This window comes from Pholcus phalangioides, unplaced genomic scaffold, assembly GCF_987345545.1.
Source record: "Pholcus phalangioides strain wild (caught in Gottingen) unplaced genomic scaffold, Ppha-v1.0 ptg000003l_1, whole genome shotgun sequence".
Lineage (NCBI taxonomy): Eukaryota > Metazoa > Arthropoda > Arachnida > Araneae > Pholcidae > Pholcus > Pholcus phalangioides.
The window spans coordinates 45,343,995-45,363,551 of NW_028301596.1; the positions used below are offsets into that span (position 1 = coordinate 45,343,995).

General features: G+C 41.0%; 2 protein-coding genes across 6 annotated transcripts in view; one reads left to right on the plus strand and one right to left on the minus strand.

Annotated features, from left to right (window-relative positions):
- LOC149088675 (dimethylglycine dehydrogenase, mitochondrial-like) overlaps positions 1-19,557 on the minus strand; it is a 73,979-nt gene that overhangs the window by 41,769 nt on the left and 12,653 nt on the right. For all 5 annotated transcript variants that reach the window (XM_089248817.1, XM_089248841.1, XM_089248826.1 and 2 more), the window contains exon 2: positions 18,662-18,804. In XM_089248817.1, the coding sequence (XP_089104943.1) occupies positions 18,662-18,741 (80 nt within the window). In that variant the 5' untranslated portion in view covers positions 18,742-18,804. The remainder of the gene's footprint in view (positions 1-18,661; positions 18,805-19,557) is intronic.
- Positions 1,019-9,183, plus strand: LOC149088678 (uncharacterized). Its single transcript, XM_089248862.1, has 4 exons — positions 1,019-1,200; positions 6,370-6,459; positions 6,926-7,093; positions 8,940-9,183. Exons 1-4 carry the CDS (start codon positions 1,042-1,044, stop codon positions 9,081-9,083), a joined length of 561 nt encoding a protein of 186 aa, XP_089104988.1. The 5' UTR covers positions 1,019-1,041; the 3' UTR covers positions 9,084-9,183.

Sequence of the window (19,557 nt, forward strand, 5' to 3'; positions counted from 1 at the left end):
AGTTGCCAATTACCGCTAAAATCACCGAAAAATTCGTCAATGGGGAGAAATTAAGCTTTACTGGAACCGCAGTGGGTTAAAATGAATTATGCGAACAAAAAAGTCAATACCATAAATACGTGAGATGAATATTCTGATATGCATATTTTCAGTCGTAATTATCGTAATAAAAAAAATAATTAGTGAGTCAGGAAAGAAATTTTTATCTTGGATTTCAGTGAACAATGAAAGTTCAATTAGGTTCCAATGAAAATACAGAAAAATAAAAATGGGGCAGTTTTCATAAAAAAATCAGAATGGCCGAAATTACGGAAAAATAGGGGCACGTTCTCTCTGAGAAACACAAGCCATATGGCCAGCCCACACATCACCCTTATTTTGCAGGACAAAATTATTATTATTTTTTGCGATATTCAGCTCATTGTTTTAGCAAAAATGTTTTTTTCCCCAAAATTTTCTATATATAAATCGGGAATCTCTAAACGAAAATATATTTTTTTTCGTAGTAGTCTAAACAAGGTGTCTCAGCTTCAACACTGATTTGGTTCTGCAATCTTCATCAATTCTGGGTTTTTTACTCTCATTAATTCTGGATTTTCATAAATTCTGGGATTTCCTCTCTCTCATTAATTAAGGGATTTTTCTCTCATTAATTCTGTATTTTCATCAATTCTGACATTTTTTTTCCCCCATCAATTCTGAATTCATCGATTTTAGGATTCCTCCTCATTAATTCTGGAAATTTCCCAGACCACTTTAATTACCCGTGGCTGATTTTCAGACAACTCAAGTGTCCTGCGGCACATTTTCAGATCATCTGAGAGGCTTGAGACACATTTCAAGATAACTCAAGTAGCCTGCGACACGTTCCCAAACCAATGAACCGTCCAGCATTATCAAAAAAAAAGGTTGACCATCCTTAGTCTGTAGTTTATCGTTATGTTCCGTATTTATTTGGATTAAATATGGTCAACAGATACATAAGAAAATCATGGTTTCCGATAGGCTGTGAGCTGGAGTATCGTCGGGAAAGGTCATGTGATGAGTGTAATCCAATCACAAAAAAGCGCGGTTAACTGGACTTTCGTGAAATCGGGTCAAGGGGAAGAGACGCCGCCATCTTTTTCGTACCTGCTGACGTTCTTCGCCATCGTTTCGTCGCGTCGGAAAAGCCAACGAAATATGGAGTCAGTGGAAATGGTAACGGATCAACCATTTATTTATATATTCAGTGTTTTATCTCATTTCAATTTTAATTGTTCATGTCATGTATACTCAACCCGTGGCCCTATGAGATATCTAATGTGGCCCGCGAACCAGGGCCGTAACTGGGTATTTTGCCTCCCCCACCACTTTAAAATTCGATAATTTTATAAGAGTGCCCTTTGTTTTCATCTAAAACTGCCGCCCGGGGCAGTTGCCCTCTCTGCCCAGTTTCGGCCCTGCCGCGATGTCAAACCTAATTTAGTAAAAGGGCTTGCCCTTTAAGTAAGAGGGCTTACCAGATCACTTAAGGGAGTCATGATATATTTAAAGTGACTCGCGGTACATTTATAGATCGCATAAATGGCCCGTAGTAAATTTATAGATAATTTAAGCGAGAATTTCATAGCCTTAAGTGGACATGTTACATTTATAGATAATTTAAGTGACGCTTGGCACATTTGCAATTCACTTAAGTGACATGCAATACAATTCCACATCACGTAAGTGAACCGCGGCACAGTTCCATAACACTTGAGCGGCCTGTGGACTAGATAATTCAAGTGACCCTCGGCACAATTCCATAGCACTTGAGTGGCCCATGGTACATTTATGGATAATTTAAGTGACCCGTGGCACATTTGCAAATCACTTAAGTGACCTACAATCAGGGCCGTCCTAAGAGTATCATGGCCCCCTGGGCCAAGTGATTTTTCTGAGGCCCTTCCGAGAAAATTCTCAGAAATCTCAACAAGATCTCATTTTTGTGAGGCCCCTTTCTCTCTTGAGGCCCCCGGGCCGTGCCCGGGTGGGCCCATGCCTTAAGACGGCACTGCCTACAATGAAATTCCACATTACGTAAGTGAACCGCTACATATTTAAAGATCACTCGAGTGGCCCTTTTTTTTTTTTTCAAACCGAGCACAACTCAGGTCTATCGCCATAAGCAATTTACTACCTAGTGAGTTGTGCCGGAAATGTAAGTGTGTGTACCTAACAGTCTGAGTGCGTATCTAGTGTTGTGTATGATTTTTCAGTGCTGCCATCTATATCTCAGAAGTGTAGTGAGTGATGTGTAACAACTGAATATTTGTACTGTTTGTAGGCCTGTTGCTCTCTGTGGCGAGACTTTTTAACGGGGAGATCGGCTCGCATTTGCGCCTCGAAGTTGGGAACCACACCAAAACCAACTTCAGTGCGGCACGTTTTCAAACCAATGAGGTGGCCCGCACTCTCCTCAAAGTTGAGCACCCGTGGTCTAAGTATATGCTTGAGTGAATTGGTCTATTTGTGAATAGGTTTTGTTTCCTTTTTTCCCATCTGAACAGCTCTCATGCGCCACCCCCGGTAAGTGATGTCCAGGGCCGTAGCGTACTTTCTCGGGGCCCTGGGACAGGATTTTTCTAGGAGGGGCCCCGAAAGGAGTACTTAGAAAAGGAGAGGTTTGTACCCCGTCCCCCAATTTTGCAGATTATTTCAAACAAGAAACTGTCGTACAAAATCAGAGTACATTTTTTTGGCACCCCTGTTCTGCTTGGGGTCCAGCCTCCAGCCTAGTTACGGGCCTGGCCTAGAAAAAACATATTTGTGGGGAGTTTAGGGTTGTCTCGTGTAAACAGAATTCAAGAGAGCTGCGTTGCATTCACCAATTATTGGGGGGGGGGGGAAAGCTCACAGCCCCTAAAAAATTTATTTAGGTAATCCTGAGCTCTCACGTTCCGGCCTTTATGTGTAAGCCCGTATTCCGTAACTAGGATTTTTTCCGCCCCCAAAACATTAAAAGTTCATAATTTTACAACGGTGCTCTTTGTTCTCACCTAAAATTGCCCCCTCCCTAAATTTTGCCTCCCTGGGCCCTCCATTTCCGGCCATGAATGTGTGAGCCTACCGATTTAAAATAGAATTCTCGAAAATGTTAACATCAGATACTATCATGCTCAAGGGGTTACTGTGGTTGGATGGATCCATAGAAATAGAATAAATTTATTCTTTGTCTGGCCCCTGCGCACCGTGGGGGAAAGGGGCGAGCCCGAACCGAAAATTTTGAAAGATGTTATGTAGACCAGTGTTGCTCAACCTTTTGATGTAGCAGACACCCTCCCCCCCCGTTCAATGTTCAGCAAAACCCTTGTAACGTCAGAAGGTTAATTCCGACATCAACTCCCACAAAATTTGAAATGTATTGTTTTTTTTTTATAATTTTGCATTCATAAAAATCTAATGAATTGCAATCTCACGGTACAAAATGTGCCATTCATCCTGCGGACCCAAAGTACTCACGGACTCCCCTCTCAGGGGTCCACAGACTACAGGTTGGGAAACATTGATGTAGATCAGTGATTCCCAGCGTGGGCGTTAATTCAAGTATTACGTAAGCAGATTTTTAGCCATTTTTAACCCCCTCCCTCCTTGTCAGCAAAACTCAGCAAAACACTGACACCCCCCCCCCCCCCCTTGTCAGCAAAATTTCGTCAGCAGCTTAGAATATTTCATATCTTCAAAAAGGGTGGTTGATGACGTAAGCAACCTTCAAACCCCCCCCCCGTCATCAAAAGTCAGCAAATCCAAACCCCCCCACCCCTCGATGCTGACGTAATATGTAAATGACCCCTGATGTAAAGATGCGCTGGCATAAGGTGATATAATTGTTTTTTTTTGGGGTGGGGGAGCGGATTACTCAAGTCATGCACCCTCTCCACATACGGCAGCTGGACCCTTTGGCTGGTGAATTTATAGTGAAAAATTATCCCGGGCAGGAGCCCTGCCAGCCCCCTTTTTTTGGGGGGGGGTGCTGTGACTCAAGTGGTTTTTTTCATTGCAAAACCGAAAACGTAGTTTTGAAGTTTACAGGAGGGGGGGGGGGTGTACGGATGAGGGAAGAGCCTTTAAAGCTGTGGAAGTATTAAAAATATCTGAAAATAATCTCTTATTTTGATGAGCCAATCGTTTAATTTTTCTGTATGAAATGTTCTCGCACAATGAAGTCCTGAGGAGGAGGAGCCCCCACCCCCTTCAAAATATATGGTGCCCAGCTCTCGTCGGTGGAGGGGGGGGGGCATTGTCATGCTTTTCCAAATTAGTGTGATTAAAACGGTAGTTTGGTGTTAGAGGCGCCGACATGAAAACATTGAGGGGGCTGAAATTTGCCTGTTAACCCGTATATATATCGGACTCGAACCTGAACGCAGGAGGGGAGGATTGTGCGGCATTGAATATTCATTAATTATTGGGGGGGGGGGGGAGAAGCGCAGCCCTTTAAAAGGGGGGGGGGCTCAGTCCTTACAAAATTTATTGAAGGGGGGAATTCAAATATCCTCAAGTTCAGGCGCCTATGCTTCGCGTGCTTGTGACGCGGCGACTCTTTAAATTGAGTCTAAACAGCACCTCCTTGAGATAGATCTCTTGAGATAGATCTAGAGATCTATGAGGTGCTGGTCTAAACTAGTGGTTCTCACTAACCTATGTCAGAGGTGTGGCGGCGAACTTTGAAGTGATTCTAGATTAGACCAGGGGTCGTCAACGCATGGCCCGCGGGCCACATTTGGCCCTCAGAACTTTTTGTCGTGGACCGCAGATCATTTTCAGAAAGTGGATCAGAAAATGGATGAAAGCATTAGAAAACGATTAATCCTGGAATAAATGAAATAATTTCGGAATTGATGAAAGAAATAATTTTACAACCTTTGAAACAAATAATTTCAGAATTAGTGAGGAGAAATAACATAATAAAATAAATAATTTCGGAATTTCTGATAGTTAATAGGAAATTACGAAATATACACTCATAATTTCAATAAAAGAATAATTGCGTAATTATTGAAAGAAATGCTTTCAAGGCTTATTGAGAAGGAAAATAATTTTGGAATTGCCGAAATAATTAAAAAATCATTTGAAGGGATTTCAGATTGAAGTTATTCTCAGAATTAATTTACTCAGTAACTAACAAAAAACGTTTTCAAAATTATTGAACAAATTATTTCAGAACTAATCTAAATTGGTAATCAATAAAAGAAATAATTTCAGAATGAAGATGAAAGTCTTCAATTATTTTTATCTCTGTTTAACTCGAAGCCTCATTGGTCCCTTCTATTAAGATGTCACTAAATTACATGAGTTGGTTGTTCGCGGGCTTCATGGGAAAACAGAAAAGTTGAAGACCCCTGTATATTAGACAATTCAGGAGAATAGACAATTAATAGACAATTCTGGCGAATTAATGTTTGCTGAGGCAAGGGGGCCGCAGACTCGGTTGGTTTTTTTTTCATTTAAAATTGGGATACTGTACTTCCCTTTTATATCAACTCTCCCGACGATTAAAAACTAAGCCCCGAGATGTATCGCCGAGGGGAGTTGCAATAATCTCGCCTTCATATTAACTTGGCGGAATGATAACGGTGGCGAGCAGGGACCGCTATAACAAGTACCCAAATTGGTAGTCTTCCCCGATAACCGACCAGTAGAGCATCAAATTACTATCGCCAACGAATATTAATATTTCTACATCACTCGCGAATGCGAGCCGGTCTCGCCACAGAGAGCAACAGTACAAATATGTGCTCAATCATTAAACTTCACTCATAGTAGGCATCACCATAACAAACATTACACAGTAACAAACTTCGCGTTATGTTCACAACAAGTGTAAACATATTCCAACATGTACAGTGTGACCACGGAAAGATCTCTGAACCTTGACCTTGATTTCAGAAACTCTGACCTTGGCCTTCATGACGGAGAAAAGGATTGATTCAGTCTTCAGTAGAGAGAAATTGGGGGTGGGGAAGGACATAAACATCCTCCAGGGTTGCCGCTGGAGTTCTTCCCCCCCCCCCATTCCTTTCTGCTGAAGAATGAACCCTCGCTTTTCGTGATGAAGGTCATACAAGGCCGGAGGTAACTTTTTGTGGTCACACAAAATACCAATATACCAATTCGTTAGAAGTTGCGCAGAGGAATGTGGATCAGGTGCATATGTGGGGTGGTTTAGCAGCAATAGTTCTATATGAGATCACCTGGAGCCTGCAGCTTCTGAATTAGTAATCCTTGCGTCACCCCACAATAAAATAGACTCTCTTTACAAGTGACGTGCTTTAGTCCGATCTGGTGGTTGGAAAACTATGTATCGCTTTTCAGATAGTCTGTATTAAATATTTATTTCTATTGTAGGGATCGCCGAAAAGCTCTGTATCTGATCTCGACGAGGATATGTGTGCTCGCAAGTTAGAAAAACTCTCAGACAAAGCCGAACTTATCCTAGTAATTATTTTTACTTATTTCTCAATATTTCGTTAAAAAAAAAAGCACTGATCTATTTTATATATATATTTTTTTTATCAAATATGCTTCTTATTTATCGTCAATTCCAGGGGCGAGTTAAGTCAGGAGTGCTGTGCACCCGGGCAGCAGCTTGGACTTTAGTCGGACACCAATTTCTTAAAAAATTTCCAAAAGTAAAAATTCACGTAAGATCACGCTTTTGAGCCGTGGTCTGACGTCAAAATTGTTGAGAAAACTTGAGGGAACTGGCACGGCCTAGGACCCTTATATCAGAAACAATGTACCTGCTCCACCACAAGGGGCAAGTGTGCATTTTGGTGCGCTCAAATAAACATTTTTTCGGACTGGTGAAATGAGGCAAAAGAATCCTGGAGCACCAGAATCGCCTTTGAAATGAATTTATTAATAAAAATTGCCTCGTTTATACATGTGTTTTTTCCTCCAGAAATTGAAGGATCACGCGATGACTATCAAGAAGCACGAAGAGGCGATTCAGCTGAAGAATGAAGAGATCGCCAAGCAAATGGAGCGGATTCGTCTCCTCAAAGAGAAGCTCGATATAACGCGTGGATTTCTTACTGAGGCACGCGAGCAGCTGAAAGTCATCCAGAGCGTGAGGGTGTTTCAGTATTAACATTTATTAATTACAGCCCGAATTATATGCGCTAAAGATGTGGAAATATGCACTAAAAATTTTCAAGTTTGTACTAAAAATGCTGAAATATTCGTTTAAAAATTTTGAAATATGTATGTAAAATACCGAAATATGCATGAAGTGCCTTAAAAATTCTTCAATATGCCTTAAAGGGTATATGCATTATAGGTATATTGAAAAATGTACGTGAAATGAAAAAATATGCATTTAAAAATGCTGGTTTCCCTAAAAGAAAATATGTTCAAAAATGGTTTAAAAAATGCAGAAATATGTCCAAAAAATGAAAAATATGCACAAAAAATATTATACATAAAAAGAAAAATATGTATAAAAAGATAAATATGCATATTAAAAGCACTGAAGTATAGCCTAACCTAAGAGAAATAACATGCAGTAAAGCTGAAAAAAAAAATACGCGGAAAAATTAACACATGTAGGTAAGTGCAAAAATATGCATTTAAAAATGCCAAAATATGTGTCCTAAAATGCAAAATACTGAATGGTGAAATAATTTTTGTTTGAAAAATTGAAAAAACTTGAAGAATGAAAAGATATAATCTTACAAACATTATTAGTGCAATGCGATAAATAGAAAAAAATTCACTTATTCTAAAAAATTTCGGTGATTTCATGTATTTATATGCACTTAAGCGTGTATTCATATGCGCTTTATATTCGAGTGAATGTAACAAAATTATTGGTTGAATTTTTCAAGTTTTATAAAAGAACTTTTCTAAAACTTTTATAGTGTAATCCTGGCCTATCCATAAAAAGTGATAAAATATGCAATTGCATACACACCTATGCATTTGTATATAATCCGGGCTCTACTGATGATATTTTATATGTGCATATTTTAATATTTATATCTATCTGTATAACTCTAATTTTGTATTTAGAGCAGTGGTTCACAGGCTGTCTGGTCCGTGTGGAGTGCGTTACAGGCCATTCAGAGGAAAATAATCAGCAATGGAGGAAAAAACGAATTAAGTTAATTTTATAAAAAAATCATTTATAGATCACTTCAGTAACCTGCGGCTTGTGATTTACTGATCACTTAGATAACCCGTGGCACATTTGCAGATCACTTAAGCAGTCCGTGGTACCCTTACATACTACGTTTGTAACCTATGAAGTAGCCCACACTCTCCAAAAGGTTGAGCACCCTTGGTTTAGTCGTTTGAGAGAGGTGCCACTCTTTATTACCCTCGTGCGGTTTCTTGTTATGGATACGAATCCTAAACCGTGAACCAACCAGAGGGTTATACAAGAATAGGGGGGGGGGGGTCGTACGAAAGTGTCGACAAGCTTACGCATTTGTAGAGGGTATATACCGCTCTTTCTTCACACGCATTTCAGGAGTTGGGTTACACAGGGCCTACTTAATTGCATCGTCAGAGCCCCCCCCCCCCCACCACCACCAAGAGCCCCCGCCCCGACCGTGTCCAGGTGAGCTCATGCGTTAAGATGGTCGAGGGTACGAATGCCTCTAATCTATAGGCATACGCATATTTTCTACGCATGTCTAGAGGTACGCAAGCATACTAATATTTAGGTGGTACCTGTAGCACGAAAGATTAGAAATCACTGGATTATATGGCTTTTTTTCCCACGTGGTTTTCCTCAAAATTTGGACAGCACATTCCCTGATTAAGATACATTTTACCCTAGCCTGTTTGCTTTTTTCCTATGGTAAGAACCTTAGGAAAAAGTCTTTGTTGGGGCTGGCCAGCATCTGGGATTTTTTTAGGTTGTAGTGGTTATTCAGAGTGTTAACAGTAAGCATTTTTATTTTTTCCCCCAGTTTCGTAAAGACCAATTGAAGACCTGGAACGAGGACACTGTGCGAATAACAGCTCTGATCGAAGCCCTGGACATACCCGATGATCAAGATGAAAGCTCAAGCGGTGACGAGGGAAATATTAAAAACAATAATGACGCGCGATGAAAGACATAAAAATAACTTGTATGTATTTTATTTGTTTCAAGGTAGTTATTGACTCGAAATGACAGGTCATTCTGGACAATTATTGCTTGTGATACATGTGTACATCTCCAACGTGTGAGCGAAGTGTTGAACACCGCTCTTCGGCGTTTATATGAAGCGCCGAAGAGCGGTGTTTCTTAATAGTTTTTTCGTCCGCGGTTCCCCTCCGGACAATTTTTCAAAGCATATTAATAATACGCTTTGCTATTTTTTATTTTCGTGCTCCCTTTCCCAACCTCACCAAAGAACGAAGCTCTTCCTTCATGTTAAATTGATCTTTTTGAGTAAATTTACAGTGAACAAAAGTTTATTAATCTAATCCGCTGTGGTGGTCGAGTGGTTATAGTGACGGACTCGCGATGCGAGGATCCGGGTTCGAACCTCTCAGTGGTGGTCGGCTGAAGTTGGTTTTCTGTGGTTCCCAACTTCAAGGCGCAAATGCGAGCCGATCTCCCTGTTAAAAAGTCTCGCCACAGAGAGCAACAGTCCTACAACGATAAATCATTCAATCATAACACTTCACTCATAATTAGAAAAAAAAAACTGGTGGCAGATGGCAGCACTACACATAACAAACATTACACCGAAACAAACTTTACGTCAGGTTGCACTACACTACACGTACACGCACATTCCCGCATGTACCGATTCGTTGGGGGGTTCCGTGGGGGGGGTGCATTTGGGGTGGAGCAGTAGTAGGTAGGGCCTCCAAAAAATGGCTCGGGGATCCATGATGTTCTTAAGTCAGCCACCTCGTTGGGCAATTTGCCTGTTGTGGCTTTGTATTTGTAAGTCGATCTCCGGATCCTTTATTCAGTGAAGGTTGCATGCAGGGCTACTTGCTACACCAGGAAAAATGTTTTTCTAGAGCTCCGTACTTAGTTTATATGGGGTGCAACTAAACTGATGGTCACTGATACAATTGTAAGGTGATAGAACTCACCAAAACAAACAACTTTCCACCATACAATGTGGGGTCGGAAAGCAAGCGGAGAGCCGCAAGAGGGCGCTTTCTCTGGAGTAGATGAAACCGTCACCTTTCGCAGAACCCGTCATTCAGCTGCAAAGCGTATTAATTACAATTTAATACGCTTTGTTCAGCGGCTATTCGTCGGCAGGGATGCAGCAATATTCGAATGCTTTTCAAGGCCGATGTGCACGTTATTTACGGAACTGTAAACGACAGTGCCGTAGAAGCGGTAAGATTTTACCAGGAGCGATTTCCAAACAGGGCGGTACCCGATCGGAGAACATTTCAACGCTTGTACAGTCCACTCGTGGAGACGGGCTCGTTCCTCGCCCAAAGACGATACAGGCAAAACAAGGAGTGTCAGAACGGTAAATCTGACAGAGGCAAACTTTAATGCAGTGGATGGACCAGCCTGAATGATGCTAGAAATCCTCCGTGTACGTGATTCACTCCGTCACCGATGCGACGCCTGTATTGCAGCTGGTGGTCGCTCATTTCTGTGCTCAGATAGCAAAATGTTATGTCCAGAGTTCGGAAGTTTAGGCACTAAAAATGGTCGAAATATTATCCAAGTTAAATTGATTTCAAGCCCGAAATGAAATGTTACTAGACTCTCAGAATTAGGTTAATTACGGGGCCACGCTCACCCATTGCCGTCTTAACGCAATCGGCTAGGAATAACTGCTCCTTCGAGTTGCGAAAAATTCTCGTTTATTTGTTTTGTGTATTATTTGGAACAATCATTATCATTTCTATAGTTGAAACATAGCTACTTGTTCTGTTGTAGTAAAAACACTAACTTTTATTTTATATTACCACATATGCGAGACTCCTTCAAGCGCTTGACCCTGTGTGGCCGCGGCTGTCGCACACCCCTGAGGGCGACTCTGGTCAGTTTAATTGAATACTAAATATGTATGTAAAATAAATAGCCATGGTTGATTGCATGCAGTGCATTTATGGTGTAAAAAACAAAATCAGAATAACACGGGCTTTAGAGCGCTGTCTGCTCCTACCCAGCTTGTGTGAGCCATTCTGTGAACTGATGACCTTTTGGGACAGTCATCGGTCAGCTATACATATGCAATGCAGTCCAATGTCTCAGCGAGACATGTGAAGTATGTGGAGAAGCAAAAATGTCCAATTTTGCTCTGCTTTTCTAACATGAGCTGCGTTCATCTGCAACAAAATCATTTACGTCTAACACTATCCGGTTAAAGCAAAAGTTAATGCATGGAAACACGATCTCTCAGATCAGTTATTCACGTTATGCCGCCTTGCAGTCGAGTGGTTAGGGAGCTAATCTCTCACTGTGCCAGGTCTGGATTCGAATCCCGGTTCGGGTATGTTAAAATAGGCATTCATGTGGCAAGAAAATTTTAAAAAGGCATTTCTTACCAAAAAAGTTTGAAAATAGGCAAAAAAAGGCATTTTGCCTGAACTGGCTCTAGTTATGTCACTTTTTTAAAATTTGAAGATGGCAAATTTTTAAATGATATTTTTCCAATATGCGATAACATGGCTGTTTGACTTATTACTAATTTGCCTCCGTTGTTTCCTCATAAACTGAAACAGAAAGGGAATTTTGCCATATTTCAAAATTTTTAATGTACGAGACTCCGAAATGCGAGCAACACAATTTTTTGGGAAAAACGACTTTTTTTATATATACACACTATCTACCAATAAGTATTTGTACACCTATGCAAATGACGATATCTGCGGTCCTGAGATACGTCACGCCCTCCGCCGGTATATATCGTGTAGGAAACAACATCGGCATTAGTCGCATGCAAGATGCCGCGCAGTTCGGAGCTCTCTGATTTCGAGAAAGGTATAATTATCGGGTATCACAAAAATGACCGATCCTTAAGGGACATATCTAGCGAGCTGAAGTACCAAAAATCGACAGCGGTCTATGTGATTAAGAAGTGGAAGGTGAGCTGTGATTATCGGAATTTGCCCCGAGTCGGCAGACCAACGAAACTGGGAGATAGAGACCGACGGGTGCTGTCCAGAGAAATTCGGAAGAACCGCACCCAACCGATGGCCCTCATCCGCGAGGAGTTTCAACAGGCATCCGGGAGTATTGTTTCAATGAATACCATCCGTAAGGAAGCACATCTGATTGGTTTTCATGGTCGTGCTGCTGCCCATAAGCCTTTGATCACAAAGTCCAACCGCGTTGCTCGGTTAATGTGGTGCAAAGCACATCGAAATTGGACCGTAGATCAGTGGAAACGGGTTCTTTGGAGCGACGAATCAAGGTTCACCCTCTACCGTTCGGATGGCAGGGTCTGGGTCTGGCGTCTGCCTGGAGAACGTCTCCTGCCAGAATGCATTGGTCCAACAGTCAAGTTCGGCAGAGGTGGAATTATGGTCTGGGGGTGTTTCTCCTGGTATGGACTGAGACCCTTGGTCCCCATTCATGGTAAGCTCAACGCCGATGCCTACTGCACTATTTTGGATGACAATGTGCTTCCTACGTTGTGGCAGTTTTACGGGGTGGACCCCTGTTACTTCCAGGACGACAATGCCAGCTGTCATACTGCGAGGTTAACCAAGGCTTGGTATGGTGCCAATGGGGTTCATCGAATGGACTGGCCTGCCCAGACCCGAACCCTATCGAGAACCTCTGGGACGAGTTGGATTGCCGAATTAAGGGGTGCCCTATCCGTCCAAAATCGGTGAAGGAACTGACATGTCTTCTCCAAGCCGAGTGGAAGAAAATACCACTAGCCGTCACACAAGGACTTGTGGAAAGTATGCCCAGGAGGGTTCACGCTGTAATTGCCTCTCGTGGAGGCTCTACCAACTATTGATTTTGAATAAAGTTAGTTTTTCTTTTCTATCACAGGTGTCCAAATACTTATTGGTAGATAGTGTATATTATTCGTCTTTACTGTGTTCTCAATTTTCCACTACGTAGACACTCCCTCGCCGCTTGCTTTTCCGACCGCCACCCCTTATACAGTTCTGACCATCAGTTTAGTTACTCCCTGTATATTTACACACTCCTGAAAATCATGGCACCAGAACGAAACGATGGACCTCTCCCTGCGCTAATTGTACGAAGTACAGGTGACTGGATGCCAAGCGAAGATAATTGGAAAGAAAAGTCACATTTTTCTCTGTGGGGAATCGAACCGCTACCGTTCAGCTCTAAGGAACACAGTACGCTTAAGAAAGAAAATGAATATTTTCTGTAGCTTTTAATGGTAGAGCACGCTCCCGGAAAGTGCAAGGTTGGTGTTTCGATTCCCCACAGAGGGATGTGACTTCTCTTTCCAATTATCTTCGCTTGGTATCCAGTCATCTGTAATCTGTACTTCACATGGTTTCATTCATTATCTAGGTCCCCACGGACATCAGTACTCGGATGAGCCCCTATACAATCAGATGCAGGGCCGTAACTGAAGGGGGGCAACTGCCCCCGGGCAGCAAAATTTAGGGGGCGACTTCGGAAAATTCGTCCTCTTAGGTGGGAACAAAGAACACCATTACAAAATTATCGAATTTTAAAGTTGTGGGGGCGGCAAAAATCCTAGTTACGGCCCTGATCAGATGGCCTTGGCTTTATGCAGAGCTATCTTAATAGCACCAGGGACCCCTTACTTAGCTGGAAGTACTTGCTTCTGAAAAACTTTCTGTATATATGCTTTACTTATTTTCGAAAAACATAGTATATCAGATCCTATATTACAATGAGGCCTCTCTCTCATATGCATTCGAAGTGCCCGGGCCGTGTCTGAGTGAGGCTCAGCGTTAGCTCGGCAATTATTTTGTGGGCGCTTCTGCTGGATTCTAAAACTACAGTCGGCCCTCGGTATTCGAGGATTTCATATTCGCGTTTTTTGTGTTTGCGGTCTCGTTCCCAGTTTTCTCAGAAAACTCTGTTGCAGTGCTAATTCTCGTATCAGAACGAAATATGAATTTTCTGTGTTAAATAAACGTGTTAAAAACTACTTCTGAAGCTTTTGTTAGTGCTTAAGTGCTCTACATGCCTTTTAACTCCACATCGCACATTCAGCTGTTTGTTCGGATGTTATGCCAACATTTATGTCTCGCTTTCCACATCAGTCATTGATGATTGTGCAGGCATTTGAAGAAGATGCAAATGCAGGAATCGTCTTAAAATCCTGGATGAATTTCACCGATGCCATTAGCGTCACTGATGTACCTAGCAGTCTGAGTGCGTATGTAGTGTTGCGTCTGATCTCCAGCTCGGAAGAACTTTTGGCCACCCAATATGAGATTTTCTCATCTTTACAGCTTCCACAGCTATAAAGTATCACACACGCACACTTTCTGCTCAACTCACTAGGTAGTAAATTGCCCATGGCGATAGACCCGTAGGGACGTAGTCACAAGAATTTTGGGGAATTGATTAACAGCAATTCAGAAATTGACGGGAGGGATTAATTGAACTGAATGCTCCTGATACAGCATGATGATCAAGACTAAGAAGTGGTCGACAAGTTCATTATAAGCAACATATAGCCTAAGGGCTTCATAAATTTAAATCGGCAATGGATTGTTTCCATGATAGACCCATCTATGGTACATTTTTCACATGTAGAAAAATTGGAAGAGGAAGCCTTGTTACCATACATATTCTTTCTTTCAAACCGAACACGGTCAAGGCTCTATCGACTTTGACCAATTTCAGACATTGCCCCTGTCGTGGGGGAATTTGTCATATTCATACAAATTAATTAAAATGGAGAAGAAACGGCAAAGAAATGTTATAATATTTTTTCAGAAAGCTTCGCCGAGAATCACTGGACGCCCCTTCTACTTCTGCTGCACAAAGCAGATATAAAAAAATTCATAGTTTGTGTTATTCGCGGATTTTCCGTATTCGCGGTATTCGGGTATATACCTACCCCCCCCCGGAACGTAATTCCCGCGAATACCGAGGGACGACTATATAGTTACTTTTTTCTTCATATTTCGCTTAGAAGCTTTATAATCTGAATTTTTTTTAACGGCTCTTTGTGGGCTTCCTTGGCAGAGATTGTCATAGCTGTCCTTCAACTTCATTTTTACCTGTGACATCCCTTGGAATATCTCAGGACCACAGGGGGTGGAGGGGAGCTTATGGTTGAGGAAACTGCCGTAGAGAAAATACTCGAGTATAATGACGTGTCTCAAAACTAGGATTGTCTTGTATTATGTACTAGCTATATATAATATAGCGCGGCGCTTTTTCCGAAACGCATTGCTAGGGAACCAAAGTAAACGTTCCGAAAGTGATTGTTGAGGTCCGGGAACCATTGTTGCCTGGCAGTTTTTTTTGCCCATTTCGGGCATTTGCCCAGCTCTGACGAACTTTTAAAGTAGCTTGTCGTTCACGTCAGGTCCCGCTTGGTACATATGCAAAATTTGGCGACGATTGTTATAAAATTGTAGATTTGTATGGAGAACACAGCCACAGAAAATCAATTTTATATATGTAGATTTAAATTCACTGACAGATAAGCGATTTTTTCCCCTGATGCTTATCAGAGCAATAACCAACCTCTGAATAGAGTCGAAGCGCAACGTGCTTTGACTTATAACTGCTGTCAGATAACCTTCAGATAAAAGAACTCTAAGATAAAGTTCGATTGAGGCTCGTGTTTTCAATTTTTTTTTTCATGGCTGACTCAGGGTTCAAGCTCAAGTTTATGTGACCTTAGATGCCCTTTTCATTATAGTTGTGTGAAATATTTCTACGACTGAAATAGCGGCTCATTTTTATGAATAAATAAGTTATTAGTATTTCCGAGTTTCTTTGCTAGTAAGGATTGAATGATTTTGCTAATTTTTTAACATTTGATTCAAAGGTACATGCATGCAAGCAAATTTGGTATTAGTAACTCCAAAAAAGTGATACTGGATCACCGTTGAAGAAATGTTAAAGTGATGGCCGTTGCCGTCTTAACGCATGGGATTCACCCGGGTACGGCCCGGAGGATTTAAGTGCAGAGGGGTCGTCATAAAAATGAGATATGGTTGAAATTTTCGAAAGTAACTGTTTCGCCAGGTAGGGAGGCTTCAGAAAATACACTCTGCCAGGGGGCCCAGGATGCTCTTAAGACGGCCCTGGCGATGACCACCAACTTTTTGACATCAAGTGGGCGTAGCTAACGGAACACAGCGAGGGTTACGAGTTGGCTTCGCATGAATGTAAAGCAGAGGTGCAAAATCTCCGCCCGCGGGGCCAAAAGCGGTCCGCCGATGGGTTCCATTCGGTTGAAAAGTATCAATAAACTCAACACGATAAATACCTCAGCTAACCATATTTCTTCCATAAAAATACGGGATATCGCAAAAACAATTTGCCAAATGCACGTAAAGTTGCCATTGAAAGCTAAATCGATTGTCAAACGCACATTAAGTTGCCATTTACAGCTGAAACGATTTGTCAAAGGCAAGTTAAGCTAGCAGTTACAGCCAAAAAAATTGTCAAAGGCGAGAAAAGTTGCCAACTATCGGTGAAATTGCCAATCGCGGAAAACCATGGGCACTGCAAGTCAAAATGTAATTGGCCAAAATACCGTACATATTTGACAGTGATATGTAAAATGAATATATTTATATGAAATATAAATAACTATTTATATTCCTATAAATACTAATCATTTTAGTCATATTCTAATTATAATTAGAATATGACTAAAATGATAATTAGTCATAATTATCATAATATAATTTATAAATCATGACTTCAAAAATTCTAATAAGCCTAATAAATTCTAAAAAGTTGGGACGGCCAAAAATTACGGAAATATCCCGTAAAATACGGCCGCTTTTTATATACAAGTTTCTGGTCCGTGAGCGTGAGTGCCAGCAATACCGCATATCTAGCCCGCTTACTATAAAGGTTGGGCACTCCTAGTGTGAAGTGTCATGTATTTAGTTGTTACTACTGCAACCTTAACAATGTCAGTGTACCAGCTCTCCAAAAAAACAAAAAAATTGTTGGATTTTCAGCCTAGATCACTACTAACTGATGATGACATTATTATTATCTGGGGAAAATGGCATTTCTGGAAGTACCATAATGATACTTCCAGAAGCCACTTTTAACTGTTATGGTTATGAATCAATCTTTGCAAGGGCCGCCTTATGAGCATCATAGGCCACTGGGTAAATTGATTTTTCTGAGGTCCCTATCTGACCAGCAATGATTACTTGCCGATTTGTATGCTTAATCTGGAAAATCTTAACGAGATCTCATTATCACGAGGTGCCAGGGTGAGCCCATGTGTTTAGATAGCACTGTGCAAATCATGGGCATCGATGAATGTTGATTGTAGTCTCTGGGGTGTATGGAATCTTCCATAATGTTAACGGTATGCTACGTGACCTTTGAAATGTTTGAAAATAGCTGGACGACTATGACCAAAAACGTTCAAGTACTTCCCTGGTCTTCCCGATTTCTGAAACTTGAACCCAATCGAACACATTTGGGACCAACTCGATCGTCATGCATGCATTTTCCAGTAACTATTGAATGGACCGCCGTCCGCTTGGCTTCAACTACCTATTTCCAGACAGGGCTATCTTAACAGCATCATAGGTCCCCGGATAAAAAGATGCTCTGAGTATCCTTTACAGACCTGTAGTACAAACCATACACGTTATTTCTAAATGTTTAAATTAATTTTTTTTTCAAAATTTAGTGCCTTTAACATATTTTATATGAACATGAGCTTTTCCATGAACTTGGGGGCCCGGGGCCGTGCTCGGGTATTCCCCCATGTTTGAAGATGATCCTCTTTCAAACCAACCATCTAGCTGCTGACGGGACAAAACCCCGTAATTCTGGATATAAATTGGTGGTTATATTAATGTGACGACTATGTACAGTTACATGAATGAATTGCGCCTTTATTCTCCACTCCACTCCCTCCCCCATGAGCTTCTCGATTTTCGTTTCATTTACTTATTTATTGGACTATCACTGATTGGGCAACTTATCAATAAAGCATAGGTAGATACGCTGTAGTGCGGATTCGTTAGCCGTTTAAGCGGTATAGAAGAATGTGGTACTTGTGATGCTGCTTGTCTTATGCAATTTCTATGTTTTTTATGCCACCCACTAGCTAGGCATTATCTAGTGTTTCTTTGCATAGGAGTTCAGTCTGACTCCGACCATCGACCAACATGTAACAAAATCTTCTTGTCTTCTATTTCTATACATTAAATAAGTTAAAAAAGAAAAGAAGTCATACATGACTCAGTCTATTGTCAAAACAACGAGACATCCACCAACACTCGCGTCCCCGTACATTCGACCCTCTTCAAAATGCCATATACATATTTTTTTTAATGAAAAGTAGGTTCTCTTCTGATTTTCAGCAGGTGCAAAGTAGGGGGGATAAAAGGAAAAGTGCTCTAATGAGAAATCAACTTCACAAAATATCTGGGTTTGTCAACGCTAAAGTAAGAGGCTTTTAAGAAGGCGATATATCTCGTCAACGCCGCTTTAAGGGTTAATGCATCAATGTTAATATCGATGCTTTTTTTTTTTGTTTGCGAAAGTGTCATCGGTGAAGTCCAGAAACATTCGAATTTTTACCTGAAATAGGCGGGTCCCGCAAACAGTAGGTTGCGACTCCGTATCAGAGGCGAAATCGGAACTCGCCGAATAAAGCTCATATTGTTGGTTCAGCGGATTTCCTATTTCAGCCGCGAATCTTTTTCAATGATATCAGTTGACATCTGTAACAATGAAAATAGTTAGTCACGTCATGAGCATTAAAATAAAATCCACACTTTTGATGTAATGGCGAAAAAAATAGAAATGAACTCTACAAAACATGATAAAGCATTTGCTACTCTATACTGCCACAACATTCACTGTTTTATGATAGGCTGTGCAAACAGCAACTGCATTACACCTAGACCAAAGATACATTCGCGTGTGACTATACCAATGCTATTATTATTACATAGAGAGTAGCCAGTGATTCAAATTTAACCGAAGGTCTTCCGAATTTTCGGCCTTATTAAAATCTTCCGGTTGGAAACCAGATTCTTCCGCTTTTTTAAAGAAAAATCCTCGAATTGTGTCTTATAAATAAAAAATCCCTCAGTCCTTACAATCCTACGTTGATCAAGCTTCCTTGAGATAAATACGGGAAATAAGAATTCTAAATACGAGAAGTCGCCAAATACGAAGCTATGGGGCTGGAAGAGATCTTGATAACGGGATAAGTCAAGCGATAGAGTTCTAGCGTTCATTCAGTGGTCACTAAATACGATGCCAATAGTAGTGAAGCTTCCAATTAACGGTGAATTCGCCGGAAAATCGCTAATTGTGGGAAATAAAGAAGTGCTACTGTAAATCAAAGTGAATTGATATGAATTCTACAAAAAAAAAAAGGTTTTAACTGACTAATATGTGAGAAAAATATTCATTATCATAAAAATTTGCCCGGGAAAACTGATCATATGGTTCCCCTTATGCCAGTG

Bases quoted from the DNA above. Each gene is read 5' to 3' on its own strand.
- LOC149088678 (XM_089248862.1), top strand. From the start codon at position 1,042: ATGAGTGTAATCCAATCACAAAAAAGCGCGGTTAACTGGACTTTCGTG. The intron at 1,201-6,369 runs GTAACGGATCAA...TTTCTATTGTAG, and splicing joins ATATGGAGTCAGTGGAAATG to GGATCGCCGAAAAGCTCTGT. The intron at 7,094-8,939 runs GTGAGGGTGTTT...TTTTTCCCCCAG, and splicing joins AGCTGAAAGTCATCCAGAGC to TTTCGTAAAGACCAATTGAA.